At 38.9% G+C, this 20465-nt stretch overlaps 1 protein-coding gene across 3 annotated transcripts in view; it reads left to right on the top strand.

Moving 5' to 3' along the window:
* The window catches only part of LOC121194282 (calcitonin gene-related peptide type 1 receptor), a 28952-nt gene extending 22762 nt beyond the window's left edge, over positions 1-6190 (top strand). For all 3 annotated transcript variants that reach the window (XM_041057066.1, XM_041057065.1, XM_041057067.1), the window contains exons 12-13: positions 708-749; positions 1812-6190. In XM_041057066.1, the coding sequence (XP_040913000.1) occupies positions 708-749; positions 1812-2033 (264 nt within the window). In that variant the 3' untranslated portion in view covers positions 2034-6190. The remainder of the gene's footprint in view (positions 1-707; positions 750-1811) is intronic.
* The last annotated feature ends 14275 nt before the right edge of the window (positions 6191-20465 follow it).

The raw sequence follows: 20465 nt of genomic DNA, 5'->3' as shown, positions 1-20465 counted from the left end.
TGTGTGGTGTTTTGTTCTGACAAAACCTAAACTATACGATTAAAGTCTTTTAGATGTTACTGAGTGATTGATGCCAGCTTCTTAGAATATTTCCATTTATAAAATACATACAGCTGTACATTATGCCATGCTGTTTAAATGCATACTCAATGTATATTTTTAGAATGGCATTCAAAGCTTACTGTCCATTGCATGTGCTGCAATGTTCCTATGTACTGTTTGTGAAGTCTTGTTGTCCTTGTAACATGTATGTCAGTTATTATTAAAATGGATTACTTGTTAGTGTCTGTCTCTTTCAGTGCAGAAACATTTACTAAATGAACTGTTGCCCGGACATAAACGCCCTTATTTTCTTAGGTTGTAGTAAAAGCCAAACATCCCCATCAGCCTCTGATGAGACTTTGTTTATGTTGTAGCCCGGTGAAGAACAGAAGGAAGGAAGGCATAAATTATCTGAGCTGAAAGGGGCTGAAATTAGTTGGATGTTGACGAGGTGTTATCTGATCGTCCTGTGCTGTCCCAGTGCAGGGAGAACGCCTCAAACCGGCTCTCAGACTTTATTCAGCTTAACCTTTATTTTTTTCAACTTCACAGCATGTTAGACCTTAAGATATCATCTACAAACAGCTGACTATCAATTCTTAAGACCAGTTACTAAGGTGTTTGTTATTTTTCTTTCTCATGTGATTCTTTCTTTTTCGTTCCAGGGTCTGCTGGTGGCCACCATCTTCTGCTTTTTCAATGGCGAAGTAAGATGGGATTATGCCCTTTTGCTCTGTTTTTTTTTTTTTAGACCTGCATGCAAACACCTACCCACATTTCCCCTTTGTGATCAGTGATACACTAGGCAACTTCCTCTGCTTTACCATTAGAGCAGCTTGGGGTTGTAGTCTTATGTCCTGACAGGCTCCGTCCCCCAGGGCTTTGCTGCAGAGTAAAGATTATTCACTGTTGGCAAACAGCCATGGGCTGTACCCTGATTGCTATCAATTATGCAGGTGATTGATCTGCATACAAAATAGCTTGTTTTTGCAGTTAACAAATAATAAAATGTGCAAGAAAAAAAAGCCTCTTGTAATGATCCTGAGCTCAACATATGCTCAAAGAAACAGTGACATTGTTATGCATAAAGAGGAACATATGGCACAGGAAATGTATGCAAACGTGCATCAGTGAAAATTTACAGCAAAGAGAGAAAAATTGAAGATGTGTGATCAAAACCACAGGAAAACATGAGACCAAAAGCCAAAACGGACCAGCTGAATTCGTGGTTTCAGTGGGAGTTGTGCTGATTTTTCATATATTATTTATTGACAACTGTTCATCCATTTGTCCAGCACTTCTGCAAAATCTATGGCATGATGTATGATAGTACCAAACCTGGCAAACTTACTATGACAACACAACTTCGGGAAGCTGCACATATTCAATGTACCTAACTCTTGTTGACTAGGAAATAGTTACAACATGTAAAGCACCCACAAAAACCCTGTTGCCCCCCTGCTTCCAGCTTTATGCTCGGCTAACCATGCCTTAGCTGTAGCTTCGTACTGTAGACATAAGACTGACATGGCACTCAGAGACTGAGATGACAGCATAGACACTTTCTCATGTCTGTGTGTTAATTACAGAACCGGAGAAAGGAACAATAAGACTGGAAACAGCGTCATTTTTACATTTCAAACAAGAAACTGTTTTTATTTTTCCAAATTGTTAAACTTTTATTTTCAACACACAACTTGTAGTTTTATGTCAACTAATGATTCCTATGCAGTCCCCATTAATATCTGAAATGTGGTTTCTCTGGTAAGGTCCAAGCAGTTCTGAGGAGGCACTGGAACCAGTATCAGATCCAGTTTGGCAGCAGCGTAGGAAACCACTCAGATGCCCTTCGCTCAGCCTCCTACACGGCTTCCTCCATCACAGAGGTACAGGGCTGCTACAGCATCGACAGCCACACAGAACACATGAACGGCAAGGGTTGCCACGATGCAGACGCCTCCATCTTTAAATCAGACAGCCCCTTTGCCTGACAGCAGCACTCTTCTCAAACTCTATCCATCCCATCCCACCCATAAAAACTGCAGCATGTTTGGAACTCCATGGCAACCAGGGGAACTTGTTTCTTCCTAAAGATACAATGTCGGAAGAAATAAGAGAAGAAAAGGTCTGAATATCCACCGGAAAAGAAATAGTCACCTCTCTGTCACACTGACTCAGACCCTTTAACAGTACTGTAAGGTGAGCTCAGTACAGCTATCCCTGCTCTGTCTTTTATCTACAGTTTGCAACTGAACTGCTTCACTTGGACTAAGATGCATTCTGATAATCACAATATTGTTGCAGTCTTTCTGCCTGACAAAATTGTTGTTAAATGGATGAATATTAACTGCTTGACTTTCCTCTTGGGGTCATGTTGTGCACAATAAGCCTTTGGTTACACTGTAAGCTCTTTTGAAATGGTTAGTGCCAAACCAAGAAATCCTGCCTGCTTCCTTTATTTTTTATTTTCAGTAGAGAATCAGAACTAAGACAGGACATCTAACAGGTGCACAATAATATATTAATGCTATGTTATATCTTTCACATGTTAAACTTAATTTATCTTAACATATTCTTGTTTATTAAATGAAAATAGAATAAATACCACACAGTATTTATTTACGTTGACAGTACATAAAGTTGTGCTACATTTTCTTTAAATTTGTCTATTAAATACCAGTATGACTTGTTGCCAGCTTCACGTAAACTTTAAACAAATTGCTCGTTTGTTTCAGTGTTTGTTTCTATTTGTGCAGTTAATGCAGATGATGGCATGAATCATACCATTAGCTTTGCACACTTCATTTTTAGAGATTTCATCATGCTAATGTTTGAGCGTGTTTACTGTAAGTGATCCTTACTGACATGTGTATCCTTTAAACCACTTGTAATGTGACTTGTGAACACATCATGAAATCACACATACTCCAATGTCTGCTCATTATACTTGAATGTAACAGTTGAGTTTAAAGACCTGGCTTTGTTCAACATAAATGCATCACATTCCCATTCACTGCTGTTCTTAGCCTTGTTCTTCTCAAAATACGAAAGATATAACTAAGATGTAAGCATGACTGGGCGTTTAGACCAAAAAAGCACTGTGTTAAAAAAAATTCAGGGGACTGCGTGACTGAGGGCGTATTGCTTCAGGTACTGGTGAGAAGATGAAATTTAACATTTAGTACATCCTTCTGTTTGTACAAGGTATGAATCAGTTCCTTCATACACTTTTAGAGGTGGGGGACAAGTCTACAGGGAGAAAGAGGGAATTTCGCACAAAGAAGCCTGTAACTTTGGAAGATAACTTCATTTGGCCAACACAGACAGCAGAGTCCTGATATTAGCTGATCACACCTTCAAAAAAAACCCCTCAAAATATAAAAAAACTGGTGTATTGATAAGAGCCAAGTGCAATGGACACAGACTTAGCAAATAAATCATGAAGTATATGAAACGTGACTTAAACGTCCACTGGAGCTTCTACTCCACTGATGACAGGAAAAACAGCAGCAGATGAAAACATCAGATCTGGAGCGATGAGGAGACTGTAACCTTCCTCACTTTAATACATGAAACAAAACAAATCATAGCTCATTTTCACCTGACTGAAAAAATAGTTCAACCAATTGCTTATCTCAGTGAACCAACTCCTTCTTCTTCACATAGTAGGTAAACAGAACAGCCTTGTGGCAACAGTTGTCAGGTTTAGTGTCTTTGTCAGATGACCCTATGTGGTTTTTATACCAGAGCCCTCTGCTTGGCCGACCCCTGCAACAATGCAGTGACCTCATTCATATGAATGAGAGAGCTATGTTTTTTTTTCACATAGTGCTAATATCAGTCTGAACACAGGCTTATACATGTGATGTGATTACCATGTCTCACGAGATGCAAAAAAAAAAAAAAATAATTCTACAGAAAACATTCTTCGTAAAGCATTTAGCTGAAGCAGGTTGTATCCACACATTGCACTTTTTCACAGTTATGTTGCCATTTCATCCATTCAAATCCCAAAGTCTTTATTGTTTCTTGTTTTTGTTTCTTTTTTCATTTTAGATTATCTTTAACACATTGTCCACAGTGCTGGGGACACGAGTCACTATCAGCTGATGTAAATAATTTCGTAAATCTAGCATTTCTGAAAAGAGGTGAGTGTGAGTGTATGTATGTGCGTGTGTGCATGATTTGAATATACAGTATTTATTAGTACACCATATTATTCAAAAGCATTCAACCATGAAGCGACCGTCTTATGTGACAGTGTGTGGGATGTTGATTGAGAAGCTGTTTGCTCTACTTCTGTTTTTTTAAAAAGGGAGGGGTGGGAAATGGGCTGTGGTGCTGAGAGCTTTCAACAGGCTACTGCATTTGTCCTTTTCATTTGTCATCAGCTTTGGTATATATATATATATATATATATATATATGCCCTGTCAGCTTTCTATTTTTGCCTGTATTTGAAAGTGAAGAAGGAAAAGTACCACTACCTTCTGTGTAAGTTATTCATGCCATATTATCACAAATCAGACATAAATATGTTTCATGAAACAAACCGTGTGAGTCTGATAAGTGAAGACTTACGTTCAGCCTTCCAAAGGACATGTTCCTTTTGCTGTTTCAGTGGAAAGTATTGAAAACAAATCTGTACATCCTGTTGCACAATTTCCATGTTTATTTTTTTTCTTTCTTTTTGTATGTTTGAGGTGGATAATCTGTTGATGCATTTTTTTTTAAATTCAGATACACTGTCCAAATTTTCAAACAAAGAGCCAGTAATACTTATCTTGGGTAGATGAGTCACCCCTCACATAGCTGGCTATTCATTTTTTTAATGATAACTTTTGAATGTCTCTATCTTCTCAGCAGCCTTTAGAATAAACAGTGAGAGCTTAAATCGCTTGATTCTACATACAGGACAAGGAACATATTTCTAAGAAACATATATATTACTTTTCAACAGTGCAAAAGTATTCTTGGCTGGAGTTTGAGGTAAAGGGTGAATTTCAGACAGAAATATAATCACAGTAGTCTAAGAAAGAGGTATCAAGAAGTATCATAAATACAGTTTGTTCTTTAAAAAAAAAAAATTCAAATCTGCAGTTTCTCATTTTAATCATTAACTGTACAGCCCACATTTATGGCTGTCAGTACTTCTCTGCAGCAAGTGATTAATGTGCAGTGACAACATTATGAAGTCTACATAAATCATGTCATCAACTATGTAGTGATCCAACATCATAATTTATGAAACTACACTAATCTCACCACAATGCGTAGAAAAGCCAAAGACTTTTGGCAAATGTAGTATCTCATGTGTACCATTTCACTTGTGAATTTATGTGTGAATTACAAAGGGTTTGTGAAGATTCCTTTGACACTTTGGTGTGATGTTATTAAGTATGACAAAAATGACAAAAGCATTGAGGACAATGTCTGTAGTTTTTGTCTATACTGTACTGTATTTATCTTTGCTAGTCTTGACTCTGAACTACTGTTTGAATGTTACTGGCGGTGTTTAATTCTCTGGATGTGAAAACGTATGTGTGAAAACACACACACACACACACACACACACACATATATATATATATACACACATACATATACATACATATACATACATATATACATACATATACACACACATACACAATTTCTGTTTTTGTTATTTGACAATGTCGCTATCGTGTGTGTATCTGCATACTAATACAGTATAGCACAGCACTAATACATTTTTTTTGTTGTTGTTTTTGACACAAGCAGATCTGTTTAACAGATGTTACCATACAAATCATTAATCCTTTCCTGCTTGTCTGATCTTCTGTATACAATATGAGTTTAGTGTCAAAATCGAGTCTGCAAAATCTTTACAAAACACAATGTAACTGATTTGTGGAAAGGACGTGACACCTCTGTGGCTCTGTGGTACTCTGTTGTAATGAGAAACATCTGCTACGTTGGCAAAGAGACCCTCACAGTAACTGTCAAACGGAACAGCCAGCTTTCTTTTTATGTTGTTCAGCTCCCCAGTCCCCTTTTATTATGAGTAGCCAATTGCATTAAGTTTTCACTAAAGCTCATCTATTGTCCTGTCTGACAAATCCATTTCACTTTGACCTTTAAAGGAAATAAAAAAAAATGATACATCACTGGCAAAAATTGATTAATGGCTAATAATCCAATATTATTGTTTATTGTGTCTCTGTATATTTGGCTCATGACAAAGTGGCAGTATTTTAATGCTCACATAAATGAATAAATGAAAGTATAGACTCATAATCCCTTCACAGCTTGAGATAAATATGTGAAAACATACAGTATATATTTATGGCTGTTTTTCTCCTTTAGTCTTTTACTTGACTCTTGGGGTTAACAGTCTCCTTTGTGAGTTTTTCTAATAGTCATTATGAAATGTATGATGATCGTCAGAGTTCTCTCTACATCAGCCAGCTCTCGCCTTGACACAGAAAAACATTTTCACTCTTTTAGGCTCCTTTGAGAGCCACACCTCACTGAATTGCCTCTTCCTGTGCATTAATGTGGAATTAAATCAAATATTAATGTGTTGTCACACATGCAAAATCAAGGGAGCATAGGGCTTAACATTTTAAATCCACCAATAATGCTGTTACTGTGATGAATAAAATGCTGTTCTGAAATGATACATTATGGATAAAGATTTCAACAGAGCATGGTCCTAATGGAGTGTTTATCTGTGTAATATTATTCATGAGATTATGAGATGTGCTGATGCAAGATCTGCTAGATTATTCATCAGTAGCAGATCTTGACATTAGTGACACCCCATCCCAAAGCCTTGCAAACCCTGCTTTGACATATGTGCACATTCACAAAAAGAGCCTGAATGATCTGTTGTGACGGTCTTTTTTTCCAGCATGTGCTTAAAGCCAAAGAAGTCCACCACTACTTGGTAAACAGAGCCTTTTCATTGAGTCGAGTTGTCTCACCACAAGAATGTGTACATAGTGTCAGTTCACTAGCTGCTCCCAGTTAAGTTCAAAAGTTCATTCACTATTCAAGTTGTGGAACAACACCAGGCTAAATACATGTTTCCACCACCAGCCTCCTATATATCCCACTTTGTCCAATTATAACTCCCTGTAATACTAATTAACCACCGCTCCACTGCCTCCAACCAGCCTGAGCTGACACACGGAATTTCTTTAGCCCCTTATCTGGCTTTTCACAGTCACAGCATGTCACCTTAGTGAGTTTTAAAAAATGAAAGGTTTCATTCAGTGATGAAAAGAGTTAAGGCACACATTTCCTGTAGTTCTATATGAAGACATTTCATGTCTTTTTCCCTGCTGCTGGTGGCTTGTCTCCCTCTTACGTGACCTGAATAAGTAAGACTGCACACCACTGGCTGGTAAACAGCGAGGAGAAGCTGCTTTAGGGTGCTGTCGCCTGGACTTAGCCTCAAAAGATGTGATACACTGCACAAAGTGCAACACAGGGACTTTTACATTGTTCTCTCATTTACACTCTTTGACTGAGGTGAGGTGGTATTTTTTTCTGCACAGACATATGAACATGTTCTAGATGTGTCCTTCGCACGGTGCACTATGTATGCAGTATGTTTCCCTCAAGAGCCAAATGGAGAGTGCATATTGTACTTTTGCCAACTGAATGATAAGGTTGCTCTGTATTTGCTGGATGTGTAGGGTGATAATGTGTCAATGTTGTATTCACAGCCTGTTTCTGCCCCCCCACCCATGGCCCAAAAAAAAAATCTCTTACTTAGCTTTAAACAGTCTTTATCATATAATTTAATAAGATATATTATTGAAATAGATCCCAAACAACCAGTCATTGTTCATAACACCATGTGGACTTGGATCCACAATGTTTTGAAGAGTGGCACTCTTGTTACATTACTCCTAATGGTCTCTTTTATTAGATCCTCTGTCAATGAATACAACAAAGATACACAGATTTCCTCAACCCATTTTCTCCACTACCGGACATTTTGATCTGATAATAGATAATCATTAGCCTAAGATCATCAGTGAATCGAGCAGATCTGTTCTGTTCCATACAAGGAAAAGAGTTTTGCAGCTGCCAGTACTTAATCAGACTCTAATACACTGCAGCCACAGGAGTTGTTGCATTCCTCACAGTGCATGTTTACAGTGTTAAGCGCATGAGCTTCCCACTGAGGAAGAACCCCCCCCCCCCCCCCTCCCTTTCTCAGGAGTGCAGCAGTAAGACGGTCTCAACCCTTCACTGAACCACACCAAAAAAGCTACACAGGATGGCACCAGTGTGTGTGCTTGTCACTATCTAATCACCCCCATCCTGTACCCCTCCATGATAGCAGAAAAAATGTGGACGAGGGGAGGCCCGTAGCTTAATGAAAACATTTCGCCTGTCTCAGACTGATAACTGCTGTTGTGTACATGTAGGATAACAGCCAGCTTCACTGGAAAGACGCTGACCAAGATTGTTTACCTTTGGGGAATCTCAGAAATTGCTCTGTGCATTTCAGGCAAGCAGGACTTTTCAAGACTGTGGCCAGAGCTCAAGGCAGATCAGAATCAGGGAACCAAGGCTAACTGTTTCTCTGTGGATTACATTTTTTATCAAGATCATCTTGTTCTTCAAATGTTTACGTGGATATTCAGAAGGTACTCATCAGTGTCAAAGAAAGGGCTGAAAGTTGTAATTTAAAAAAAACAAAACAAAACAAAACATGAATTCATATTTAGATAAATGTACACACCGATTTGATCTTCACTTCTGATTTTGTACACATTAAGATTCATCCTGTATTATAAAATTCATCCGTTCATTCAAACCTTTATTTAAGCCTTAAAAATCATTGAGGTTTCTTTCATCATTCCCCTTGCAATGATGTTGTAACACAGAGAAATATAAAGAGCTAAAAAAATTAGAAAGGAAAAGAAAGAAAGAAACTACATGAACCACTGCTACTACTTGGAGTAAATAAGTCAGCTTTAACCCAGATTTTGATGCAGCTACCACCTAACAACAAACACCAAACTTTTTTTTTTTAAAGTTTGTTTCTAATAATAAATCACACTTTCACTTCTACATTATTTTGTGGATTCAGCATTAATCCACTGCAGAGACATCTTTCAGACTCTCTCTCTGCTTCCTTCTCCATTTGGCCTTTCCAGCCCTCTGGTTATGGTGGCAACAGACCAACATCCTTTTCCCCAGCAGCTTCCTCCAGTTCCCTCTGTGGGATCCCTAAGTTCTTGCATTTTTTATAAAACCTATGATATATTCGGTATAGTGCTTATTTATATACTGTATATTTGACTTAGACTTGTTTTTATTGTCATTCAAGAAACACACCGTCGGTGCACATATTGAACGAAATTCCGTTACCTTGGCTCACAGTGGAGTTGATACATAAAATTATCTAAAATACAAACATTCACAGAATATAAAATGCTGGTATGACTTTAAAAAAGGATAAAGTGACGGGGGGCGGGGTATTTATTGTGTGTGAGTGTTCAGCAGTCTTACGGCCAACTGTTTCTGAAACTGGACGGCTTGCTGCTTTGTTGTAGTAGGTTGAAAATGCTACATGTGTAATTTTTATTTAAACCGATGCCCTGAACTATTTAACTATTCTAGCATTCTTTTGACAGTTTTTATACGAACGTAATACACGTTTACATCAGTAGGTGGCGCTCCGGTGCTGCTGCAGAGCCACAGTGGACACAGTAGCTGCTCAGCTCATGCGCAGATCAGGAAAACAAGCTGTTCAGAGCAGGACGCCAACTTTGGTCCTCTATGCATCGACAGGTAGCGCAGAAGTTGTTTTCCAGTCTGCGGCTAGGTTACGCATGTCATGTGAATTCAGTATAAATTGTTTTGTAATGTGTTAACACGGTTTTGAAATGTGTGTTAAGCTTCATTTTGTAGCCGTTCGTCCCAGCTAATGTCGTCATGCTAAGTAGCTATCTCTTTCCATGAACCTCGGCTTTACGCACTAGTTTCGTTAGTGTAAGTGACTGACACCACTTTGTAGAAAGTGTGTTTATGAAGGTCGTTAAGAGTACTAGCTAGCCAGCAGTGAGTGAATGATTAGAATGATACCATATTCAATTTGTTTCGCATTTCCAGTCGCTGGCTAACGGGGTGGTGTGGTCGCGCCATATCGTTAAGCGCTGCTGTGAAGTGCAAGTGGGTGAAAGAGTGTAAGGTGTACGACCAAAAGCCTTTTGTGTATCTTATGCTAGTGCTAGATAAATGTTAGCAGAATTGTATGTATTAAGATGTGAGTTATTGTAGGAATGTACTGCACTGAATTATATTATTTTTGTACACCTAAGTACTACAAGAAAAGCCATTTTCTATTGATGTGGAATTCGTGTTAAAATATTGTGCATTCATGTGCCTTTAGCGAGAATGTTTATACTGTTTATTGTTTGTTTAGCTTTTAGTTTATACTTTTTATTGTTTTTTTTTCTTAGTTTGTTTAGGACATTTGTTATTTCAATTGTGAAACGTTTTGGTTTTTATCTGAATGTGCACTTTAATTAGAGAGTTTAGACATAATGTGATTGGGAATTGTCTACAGTTGTAATCAGAAATAAACGAGTTCTGGCCTGAGCAAGATGCTAACCTTGGTCCTCTCTCTATCAATTCACAGACAAATTGTGCACATAGCGGCTACACAGTGTGTCTTAGCCCGTGCAACCCTTGCTGCCTGTGCAGATTTCCCCCAGGTCTGGGACCAGCAGTAACTTAGGTATCGTTTGGGATGCTCTGGTGTCACGGCCTGGTGCAGACATTGATGCATTGTCACCCTCGCCGCTGGATAGAGATGAGCCTGCTAATCCATCTACAGAGAACAGGTATTCACACACTTCCATCATCTGTGAGAAGAGACAGTGATATTCCAGCTGAGAACCACGCTACTCCAGCATCGGCCAAGCCATTCACTGCAGATGTAGGTAGTGGCTCCCCTTGGTGTGGTGTGTGAGGCTGTCTTCCAACATGGGAGATCAGGTACTCAGGTTCAATGATGTTGCAGGTCTGCTCCCATGCAGAGAGTTTAAGCTTTATGGTGGACAAATATCTGGTGTTGGTTCTGGCACGTCATACAGCAGCCTTTGTAAACAAATAGAAGATGGTTTTACAGAGCTGAAGGTAATTTGCACCGTGCTTGAGATCATAAAACCATTCAAAGACATGTTATTTAACTGTGGATGAGTTAAAGTAGATTCTCTGCATATATATCAGGGACAAAAACAGTACTGAGCTTCTCTGAGAATTTATGTTAAGCAGCAAGATAATGTGAGCCCCTAGTAGTTTTTGTACAAAAGCAGGTTTTTTTTATTATAGTAATGACAACCAGGACAACAAGTTTAGCTATGACAAAAGGCTTGTTCAGGCTACTTTTCTCCACATGCTTTACCAAGGCTAAAATGAGAAAACAACCATGTTCAACAGGATCACAAAAGGTTAGTGATGACTTTCTCTGAGATCAAGTCTCTAAGTCTACTAGTGAGGAGGCAGAACGACTAAAATACCTTGGGACAGTAGCTAAAACTCAACCTGTGACAGTAAGCACAGTTCAGCCTGACAGTAGTGACTCTGCTAAGCAAGCTACAGTTGAGTTACAGGCTAATTGTGCTGCTGTTAGAAAACTGAGTATCCATTCTTTTGTAATGTGTTAAGACGATTTTGAAATGTGTGTTAAGCCTGGCAAGCTTCATTTTTGTAGCTGCTGGTCCAGGCTAATGTCATCATGCTAAGTAGCTAGCTCTTTCCATGAACTTCAGTTTTACATAGTGGTTTTAAATTATTTTGCATATATATGCATTTATTTTCTTTTGGTCAGAATGTTTATATTGCTTATTGTTAGTTTGTTCATTGTCATATTTACTGTCATCATCAAGTCAAAATTTTAATTTGTCCAACATTTTGGTTTTAGTGCTAAGTAGCAAATGTTTCTCTTGCTGTAACTACAGTATAATCATAGAGTGGCTTGTGTGGCTGCAGATCCTTTGTCGTGTTGGGGATCAAAGGTTTCTCTTAAGTTAGTTTGGTTTACTGCAGTTCATTTTGGTTTGGCAGTGTTATTGGCTAGGTTTTGGTCTCCAGTTTATATGATTCATTTCCTGTCCAGACATCTATAGAACAATACTGTGACAAGTGAGTAACTCTCTTGACCTTATGTCCAAATCCAAACTGTTGGTTTGGTTTCCTGCTGATAAAGGCAGTAGTGAGCCTTTTTTTTTTTTGTTCATTTTATGGCAGTGATTTTTCCTGTTCAACAAATATCAATATGTTGTCCTACTGAATTAAAAAAAAAAAACAACAACAAAAGAGTTAATTATTGTTGTTTTAAAGAGTCTATCTAGGCAATTTATTATTTGAGCAAAATTAAGTTACAGGAAATTGAGCCTGACTCTATCTGAGCTCTTCCCAGCACTCTTTCCCTGCTTCCTGTTTATCTTGCTATAGTTCTCTGAACGCTCAAAAACTTCTCTCTATATGCCCTAACTTCCCAGCAGGGACATCCTTGGGATCACAGCATTGACCGGTGCACATAACTGAGAGCCTTGCTGTTGCTTCTCCCTCTCACTGTGTGTGGGGTATGGGTTTCACCAAGCGTTCCCATTCCTTGGGAAACACCCAGGAGACTTTGGTTCACAAGATGCAAGATTGTGAAAATGTTTTATGCCCATGGGGATTTGACTTAATTGAGCCAGTGAGTCTCTGCAGGGATGAAGGTGAAGTGGAAAAAGCCCCTTCTCCACAGGTCTAGTGTCTGGTGCTGGAAGGAGGTTTAGAGTAAGATAATGTGACCCTGTACATAGAAAATACCAGTAAGGGAAGGAGAGGACATGTTACTGAGAAGTGTGTCATTGGTGACTAGTAATTTGACCTGAATTCTTTTGTCAGAGGAGGACTGAGAGTGGGAGTAGGTGATCGGACATGCTGCAGAGATCTTATTATTTTTTTGGAGGATACTGTTGCAGTAGTGGAGTCTGGTCTCAGCCTGTTTGGGTTGAGGTGTAAAATGACAAAAAACACACAGTGTCAGTATTACCAGTATTATTATATTAACAGAAATGCTACAATACTTTCTCAGTGCTAGAGAACCAAATACAAAAAAGGGAGGATAGGGCAGAAATTATAGAGTTGGAAAGCTCTGATCACATAAAAATCAATATACTGATAGAGTTATACTGATAAATCCTTTGCAGACATGCTGATGTGTCAGTTGCTTTACCTTATTGACCACTGACTGTCAGCTTCTGATGAATCTGATGCCCATACATGAAAAGCACCGTATCTCACAGTTGGAGAGATGTTAGTGGTCTGCTTTCAGTTTTTATTTATCTCCAGAAAAAAACACCCATACTTTTCCATTTGAGAAAAGTTTCTGTCAACAGCTGGTTGGTTTATAGGTCAGTCTGTAAAATTTTGAATCTATATCCAGCTTGAAGCACTTCCAGGAAGCAGCGAGTGCCTATCAGCCAAAAACTGTTTGGCAGCTGACGCTGGGGAGTTTGATGACAGGTGTATCGTAACAGTGACACAGACACCGCAGAAAGTGAGAATAGAAAGATAAGCTGTGACAGAGCTTTTTGCTGGTGTGTAATGACAGCTGTGTCTTTGTATGTGCATTTGTGTGTCCCAGAATGTATATTTCTTTTGTCTGCATGCAGCTTTGTAGGTGCATGTTGTGAATAGTGCGTATGTTGCAAGTCTGTGCAAAAAAACACACACTGAAAAGTAACTGCTGTATATTCAGTGCTGAAAATTTGCGTATTGTGCAATTTTGCTCTCGGTGCATGTTGTGCATTTGTGTCCATGGCAACAAATATACACTCACTGTGTACTGTAACGCTCATACTTCCTGTGCCCTTGGATCTGACACCAGAGGTTTAGGGATTTAAGTCCTTTCTAAATATGTCTGATGGAACCCGGAAGAGATCAACAGCTCAACTGACACCAGCAGAATCAGCACTAGTTTCTATTATGAGACGAGCAAGATCAGCTCCAAATGTGCCTTGGTGTAGATACGATGGACTGCCATAAAATTTTGTGCATTTGTAGTTTGTAATTTGAAGAATAGATCCAATGTTGAAAGGTTTCACTTAACCAATGAAATATATCGACACCCATTTCTTAGATTGGCACAAATTTGGTGCAGAAATTCCAAGAGGATGTATCCAGATGTCTCCAGAAATATTTATTTGACGGCTGTGAAATTTGCTACAGACATTCATGTTCTCCTAAAGATTAACTGTAGTAATTTAGGTAATCTCCTGACTTTTCATGTTGCACCATCATCACATATCTACCAAATGCCTGCAAAACTAAGCATTGTGCAGTTTGGATCTTATCACCATGGTATTGTTCATAACAGGGTGCTGCAACAGAAATTTTAGGTCAAGGCTGTGTGTCTCATATTTACGGTTTATCTTAATACTTTGTATACACTGCAGTGTATGCATGTTTCCTTCAAGGCATAGCACAACAAATGGGTGAGACTTCCTTAATTAAGTGTTTAACAATTGGTTCCTTTTGCTTCGTGAAGTCAAAACACGTTTTCCTCAAGTAAAGTCTCTCATTGAGCAAGCCATACTGGAATGTTCAACACAGGTCCTCTCATGTTAAGTAGAGAAAAGGGAAAGAGGTGGCTTGTTTGTGGAGCCGACTATTCAGGACCTCTGCTAACAAGATAAACTATAGAGTGGAGCTCTGCTATCACACAAGGAAATGTCTGTCCAGGTTACTCACTCCTGAGAGGGGCAGAGCAGCAAGGAGTCTTCCTGCAATTGTGAGAAATCACCGTCTTGAAGTTTGTGCTTGTTGTTGGAAAGATCAACCCAAATGTAACGCAGGCTGGTGTGTTGTCGAGTAGCAGCTTGAGGGGAAAAAAAACACATTAGGGAAAGCAAAACACAGGTTTCTATAGTTCATCGACCTGTCACGTCTCTATTTCTTGTGCTTGGTTTTTTTTTTTTTAAGTGTTTGTGTAGGTCTTCAGCATTTGTCACTCTAGAAATCCTTCTTTGCCCTGTGAACCCTGAGTAGCCGTCTGGTCCTGCTCCATAATACCAGTCTGCCAGTATTACAGAGTATTAGAATATGCAGTTGCCTCTTCAGTCAGGAAGACTTAATTGACCAGATAAATTTATAACAAATTGTAATCAGTTGTTTGACAGTCATGTCTCTGCACTTAGCTGCTGTCTGTGCTGCAGCGACTTAAAACACCACACACACCACAGTCATATGGCAAACATAATTGAAGGCGATGGCTCTCAGTAAATGATGAGCTGATCTGTAAAAGCAAGATCAGTGTGTCTCAACCAGCTTGTTTGCAAACCTCAATTATTCATATGAGTCATGCCGACGAGAGGAGGGATAGAATGTATTCTGATAAAGATCCGTCTTCCACTGCCGTCAGACAGGAGATACACAGCTGCAGAATCGAAAGACCGGGGAAATAATTGAGTAGCGTTCTCTTGTGTTACAGTATATGCAAAACACCTCTATAGCGAGTAATGGGAACATCTGTCAATGTACTTGAAGCCTTTCTGCTGAGATATCTTAAGTGCTCAGCTGAATATATTATGAGAATTATGAAGAGCAGGGAAACAAATGAACAAATTCAGTGCTGTTCACTATTTTCTGTGAAGCAACAAGGTTGTGGCAGTTGAACAGCCTACACCCACACTAGGTGTGATACTGTTGCAGTTCTCAATCACCTCTCAGAAACAGAAAGACATTTTAACCAGTATAGCTTTCCACACCAAGTGGACTTTAAATGTCAAAGAGCTCCAGCAGTGTGTTTACATAAAAGGGGATGGGGATGGCAGTGCCTTTGGAGGTTCGTCATCTGGCTCTGAGTAAGAACATCCGAACATAAGAAAGCAGCAAGCAGTGATGACACAAGGCAGGTAGAAATAACCAGCATACCGGTATAAGTTAGTAAAATTCCAGTAATAGTAGCAGTGGGATTAGAGCAGTGGAGATCACCTTACAGAGCGGTAGACTGAGACTATCAGTCAGTGCTGCAAGAACCAGAGTAGGAGCAGGTCATTTAAACGGCAGTGTGATGATAATGAGCTGTGATAGGTACGGGCTGTTCCCACATGCGCACCATGGTATCCCTCAGCATTGCACCTTGCAAAATGTATTCCACATGAGTGTACACACAAAGCCCAGCTCATATTGAGGTGTTCTTACTTAATAAGTTATGTGATGTAGTTTTTCCTCTTATAATACAGTGTGTCATAAGCTTCAGCAGCACCAAGCAGCTCACCAAAAAGCTAAATATTTTTGTATAGACGACTAAATAAGTGAAAGCATGTTATGAACAGAAACTACTGAACTAAAAAGATATTTTGCAGGGGTGTTAATGTCTTTCCCTCAGATGTGCTGTGTGACAGTACATGAAGGTTGAATGCAGATATTTATTTATCATAAAGTACTGCTTCCCTACCGTTTTGGACCATGGCCCTTCACCTGCTCTTGACCGCTCATCGCACCTGGTCCATGAGCTGTGAGCACCTAAACCGTGATGTTTCTGTCTGTTTCATTTTTGGGTTTTGCCATCTTGACAAATTAGAAATCTGTAGTATTTCACAAGAAATAAAAACAAAGAGTGAGGAAAGAAAAAAAAAATTGCAACAGTGATGTTTTGTCTTCTTCTATGGTCATTAATCATCTTGCGACCCCCTCAGATTTATCTTGCAACTGCCTGACCTGCTGCTTGGGAACCAGTGTCATAATGTGAGAAGCGTCGGGCAGAACAACAGATACAAAGCCCCAACCTGACAGCATGTTTTTGAGCCAGCGAGTAGCCCAACCTGAAAGACCATACTGGTCATTTGTTCCTACCATCTGATATGACCCAGAGGAGTGTTTCCTGAATAAACACCCTACAGACAGACTGTTACAAATCACTGCTGGAACATAAATAAATTGTGGCCCTTTAACATCATCACCTGACTTCCTCTTTTGCTCCTGACATAATTACTACAGCCACTAGAGCACTTTGTCACTTGAATGTAAATATTGTTTTGGGGGCATTCACTGACAAGACTGATGCTGTCTCATACACTGATGTTTACAAAATCTCCACTCCCTCCTTTGCCCTTTGCTCATAATTAAATGCAATTAAGGAAGTGATATTGAATTAATGTTGACATGAGCGTGGGAGTGCTGCCAGGCTTTGCATCAGGAGACAGACTGAAAAAACAATTAAAAGTTTATCATTGCTTAACACCTCGGGCAAAAAGTTGGGCTGAGTCACACTGGGTACATTTGTAATGCACACAAATATATACTTACCATCTGTGACAGGAAGTGTTTACAAATACTATTACCATATTTAATCTGTTCGATGAGCCAGAACGGTGGAGTCTTATGAATGTAGATTGCCTCACTTAAAGAATAGCAGAAATATACACAGGAGTGGCCTTCACCTGCCGGCAGATTATTCTTTATAGCTTTTGATATGCTGTGGTTTACATGGAAAACTGTATCTAACCTCAACCCTAACTCTTTGGCATTCCAGTGTTAATAACTGTCAAGCATCACCGAAAAGTTCTCTTTGAAGTAAATGGTCAAAATCATACCAGGAAAGAGAGACTGTCATCTACTATTAGCCGAGACAACTAAACATAACCTTTTATACCGCTGCTTTGATTTCTCGAGCACTTTATGGAGCTTTATTTATAAAGCACTACTTCTTACTGCCAAAGCAGCTTTCATCCAAAGTGGTCTTCCCGTCTTAGGACATCACTTTAAACATTCTATTTTCATCAGGGAGAAATTTTATTACATGACACATTTCTTCTCTAATTTGGGGTTTACAAATGTACAAGCTCAGGTCCATTACTGAAAGTACAGGCATTATTTGTTATTTGATGCAAGAGTTTAATTCAAGAAGTGTAATTATAGATAACACAAGTGTGCAACATCCTGCAGAATAAATACATCTAAATGTTTTTCAATGTCTGTGTTTGAAAATTAAGCGATTAATTCATGCATGAAAGTCCATTCTTGCTGCTGGAACTGGAAGTTTGACAAAACAAGACCAATTGAGGGTCAAATTCAAGGCCTTCTCTTGACCTTTCATCTGTACCATATTGTTTTCAGTGGATGCAGTATATAAGATCTGCTGATATTAAATGATTTCATCCCATATAAAAGTGCTATGGACAAAACTGATAACAGCTGCTGAGCTTGTATGTCAACAGTCCATCTCTGTGGAAACTTATATACTCAAAATGCTGATGAAGACCATGTGATTAGATTGAAAGGTCAAGAAAAAGCCTGAAAATAAGTTTGCATTTTTCTGATGCGTATGTATAAAGATCAAACAGTTGTACTGGGCACTTCATATTTTAGAGCTCCTGAATGTTAGACTTAGATACCTACTGTTTGCAGAAACACTCTGTGTCTGACGCAGAGTTCTTGTCCCGTTTGTTCCAGCACTGCAGCATGAATGACTCATCATCACAATGACTAACATGACCTGTGAGCCAACTTCAAGTGACAGTCAACTCATAGAAAATAGAATTTGCTCTCACACTTTTACATTATGGAAAAAAGGCAACACAGAACACCCACGATTTCAAGTACTCAACACACAGGTTTTGATGGGTTTCAGGAATAGTCCAGCCACCCCCACTCAATGCTTATGCACATTGACTGCCCATGTGCATAAAGACAGTCTGTCCACTTCGTGTTTTGGTTTTTGAAATAAGCAGTAATTATGTTGTGGTTGGTAAATATGAAATCGGGTCCTAATTTGAGTTTGTGATTTGTATCAGTTGATGTGTTTCATTGTGATTCTTGCATCATCAACTTCATGTGAAGTTAAGTTAAAAAGGTGCATTTCAATTAATGCATTAATATTTTGACAGGAGGAATAATAAGCAGTATGTCATTATGCTGGAATCGTTCAACTGTTTTGATGCCACTCCATGCTGAAATACCGGTTCTCCAATGGCTTACTAATGTGAAATTTTATGAATATTTGCATACATTTGCAATTTATAATCATTATCTCAGTCATCATCATTGTCTTCACTTATGTAGGACTTTACAAAACACAATATTCTGTAAAACAGTCGAAAAGTAGTAAAAGCAGTGAGGACGTGGTAAGAAAGGTCAAAATAAAATTGATATGGAAAAAACTACACAAGCTAGAAAACTGAAATTTAATAAGTAAAGAACACAGTAACAAACTAATCTCCTCATATAAGTTGTTTATATGTTGGCAGGCCCTAATGTCAAAGGCCAGATCATTTCTCTTTAATCTCCAGCCAGAAATCTGATTTAAACAAAAAACAAAAAAAATGCTGGAGGACATGCATCTACAGTTAGCCTCATGTGGAGTTTAACCATCTGCCTCATGAGATGACGCCGCTGTTTAACTTAAAAAGGAGTTCAGTTCACTGCAGAGCTGGCCCAGTACATTGATGAAGCAAGCAGTGGCTTTGTACCACTTAGCAATTTGAATGTAACTTTTAAAAACATGCAAGTGCACAATAGCACTCCTCCTGTTTTCATGTCTAATGCATTAGCAAGTAGTTGCTCATTTACATACTCAGCAAACATGCATCAACTTTAGCATTCATGTGGAATCATGTTTCAGGTGACTTGAAGAGTGAGCAATTAGTGTGTCATGGTTCTGATAATATCTTTTAGCTCTGTTTTTAGTCTCCACCAACCTCACGTAATCTATTTGGCTTTTTAGCTGCTAAACAGTCCACCACTTTAGCTACCTGCTAAATTTGCCTGCTGTTTGGCAGTGAAAAGATAGCTTACAATATGTTTGTCAGCTGTGTGCTGCACCTGGATATGATGCTGATAGAACAGCAAGAAAAGAATAAAAACAGTGAAGTATTGGGCTGTGAAAATCAATACAAAGGACTTAAAGATGCTAAAATCCGTCTGTAAAACTGAGGCAAACTGCAGCGTTGGTTAATAAGTCTTTGTGGGTTTGTCACTACAAGTCTCCCCTTTTACATGCTCAAGTAATTTAATCCATTGTTGATATAAGAAATATTGTTACAAAAGGAGCGTCAGATCAGACAAAGCTAATGGGATTGGGTCTTAGGGGTCAAATCGATGAATTTGGAGGGTGCTGACACTTTGTTTATGTCTGAGGACTTGAGGTTATTACATGGTAACCTGTGGTCAGATGTCACTGACCCGGGCAACATATTCTTCCTCATATTCCCATTCTGATGACATCAACTGTGTTCCTGGCAGCAGAGTAGAACATGTTCATCTAAACCCATGCCTATACAGAAAACAATGAACCTATTCATGCCTTTTTCTGTCACAAATAATTGCTACAATAAGATTTACAGTAAGCTTCACTGTGTTTGTCACCATCTGTTTCCTGTGATTCTGATATTGTGGGATTCTTAATCTGACAGCTAC

Source organism: Toxotes jaculatrix, chromosome 15 (genome assembly GCF_017976425.1).
Source record: "Toxotes jaculatrix isolate fToxJac2 chromosome 15, fToxJac2.pri, whole genome shotgun sequence".
Lineage (NCBI taxonomy): Eukaryota > Metazoa > Chordata > Actinopteri > Toxotidae > Toxotes > Toxotes jaculatrix.
This window is presented reverse-complemented; position numbering and strand designations above follow the sequence as displayed.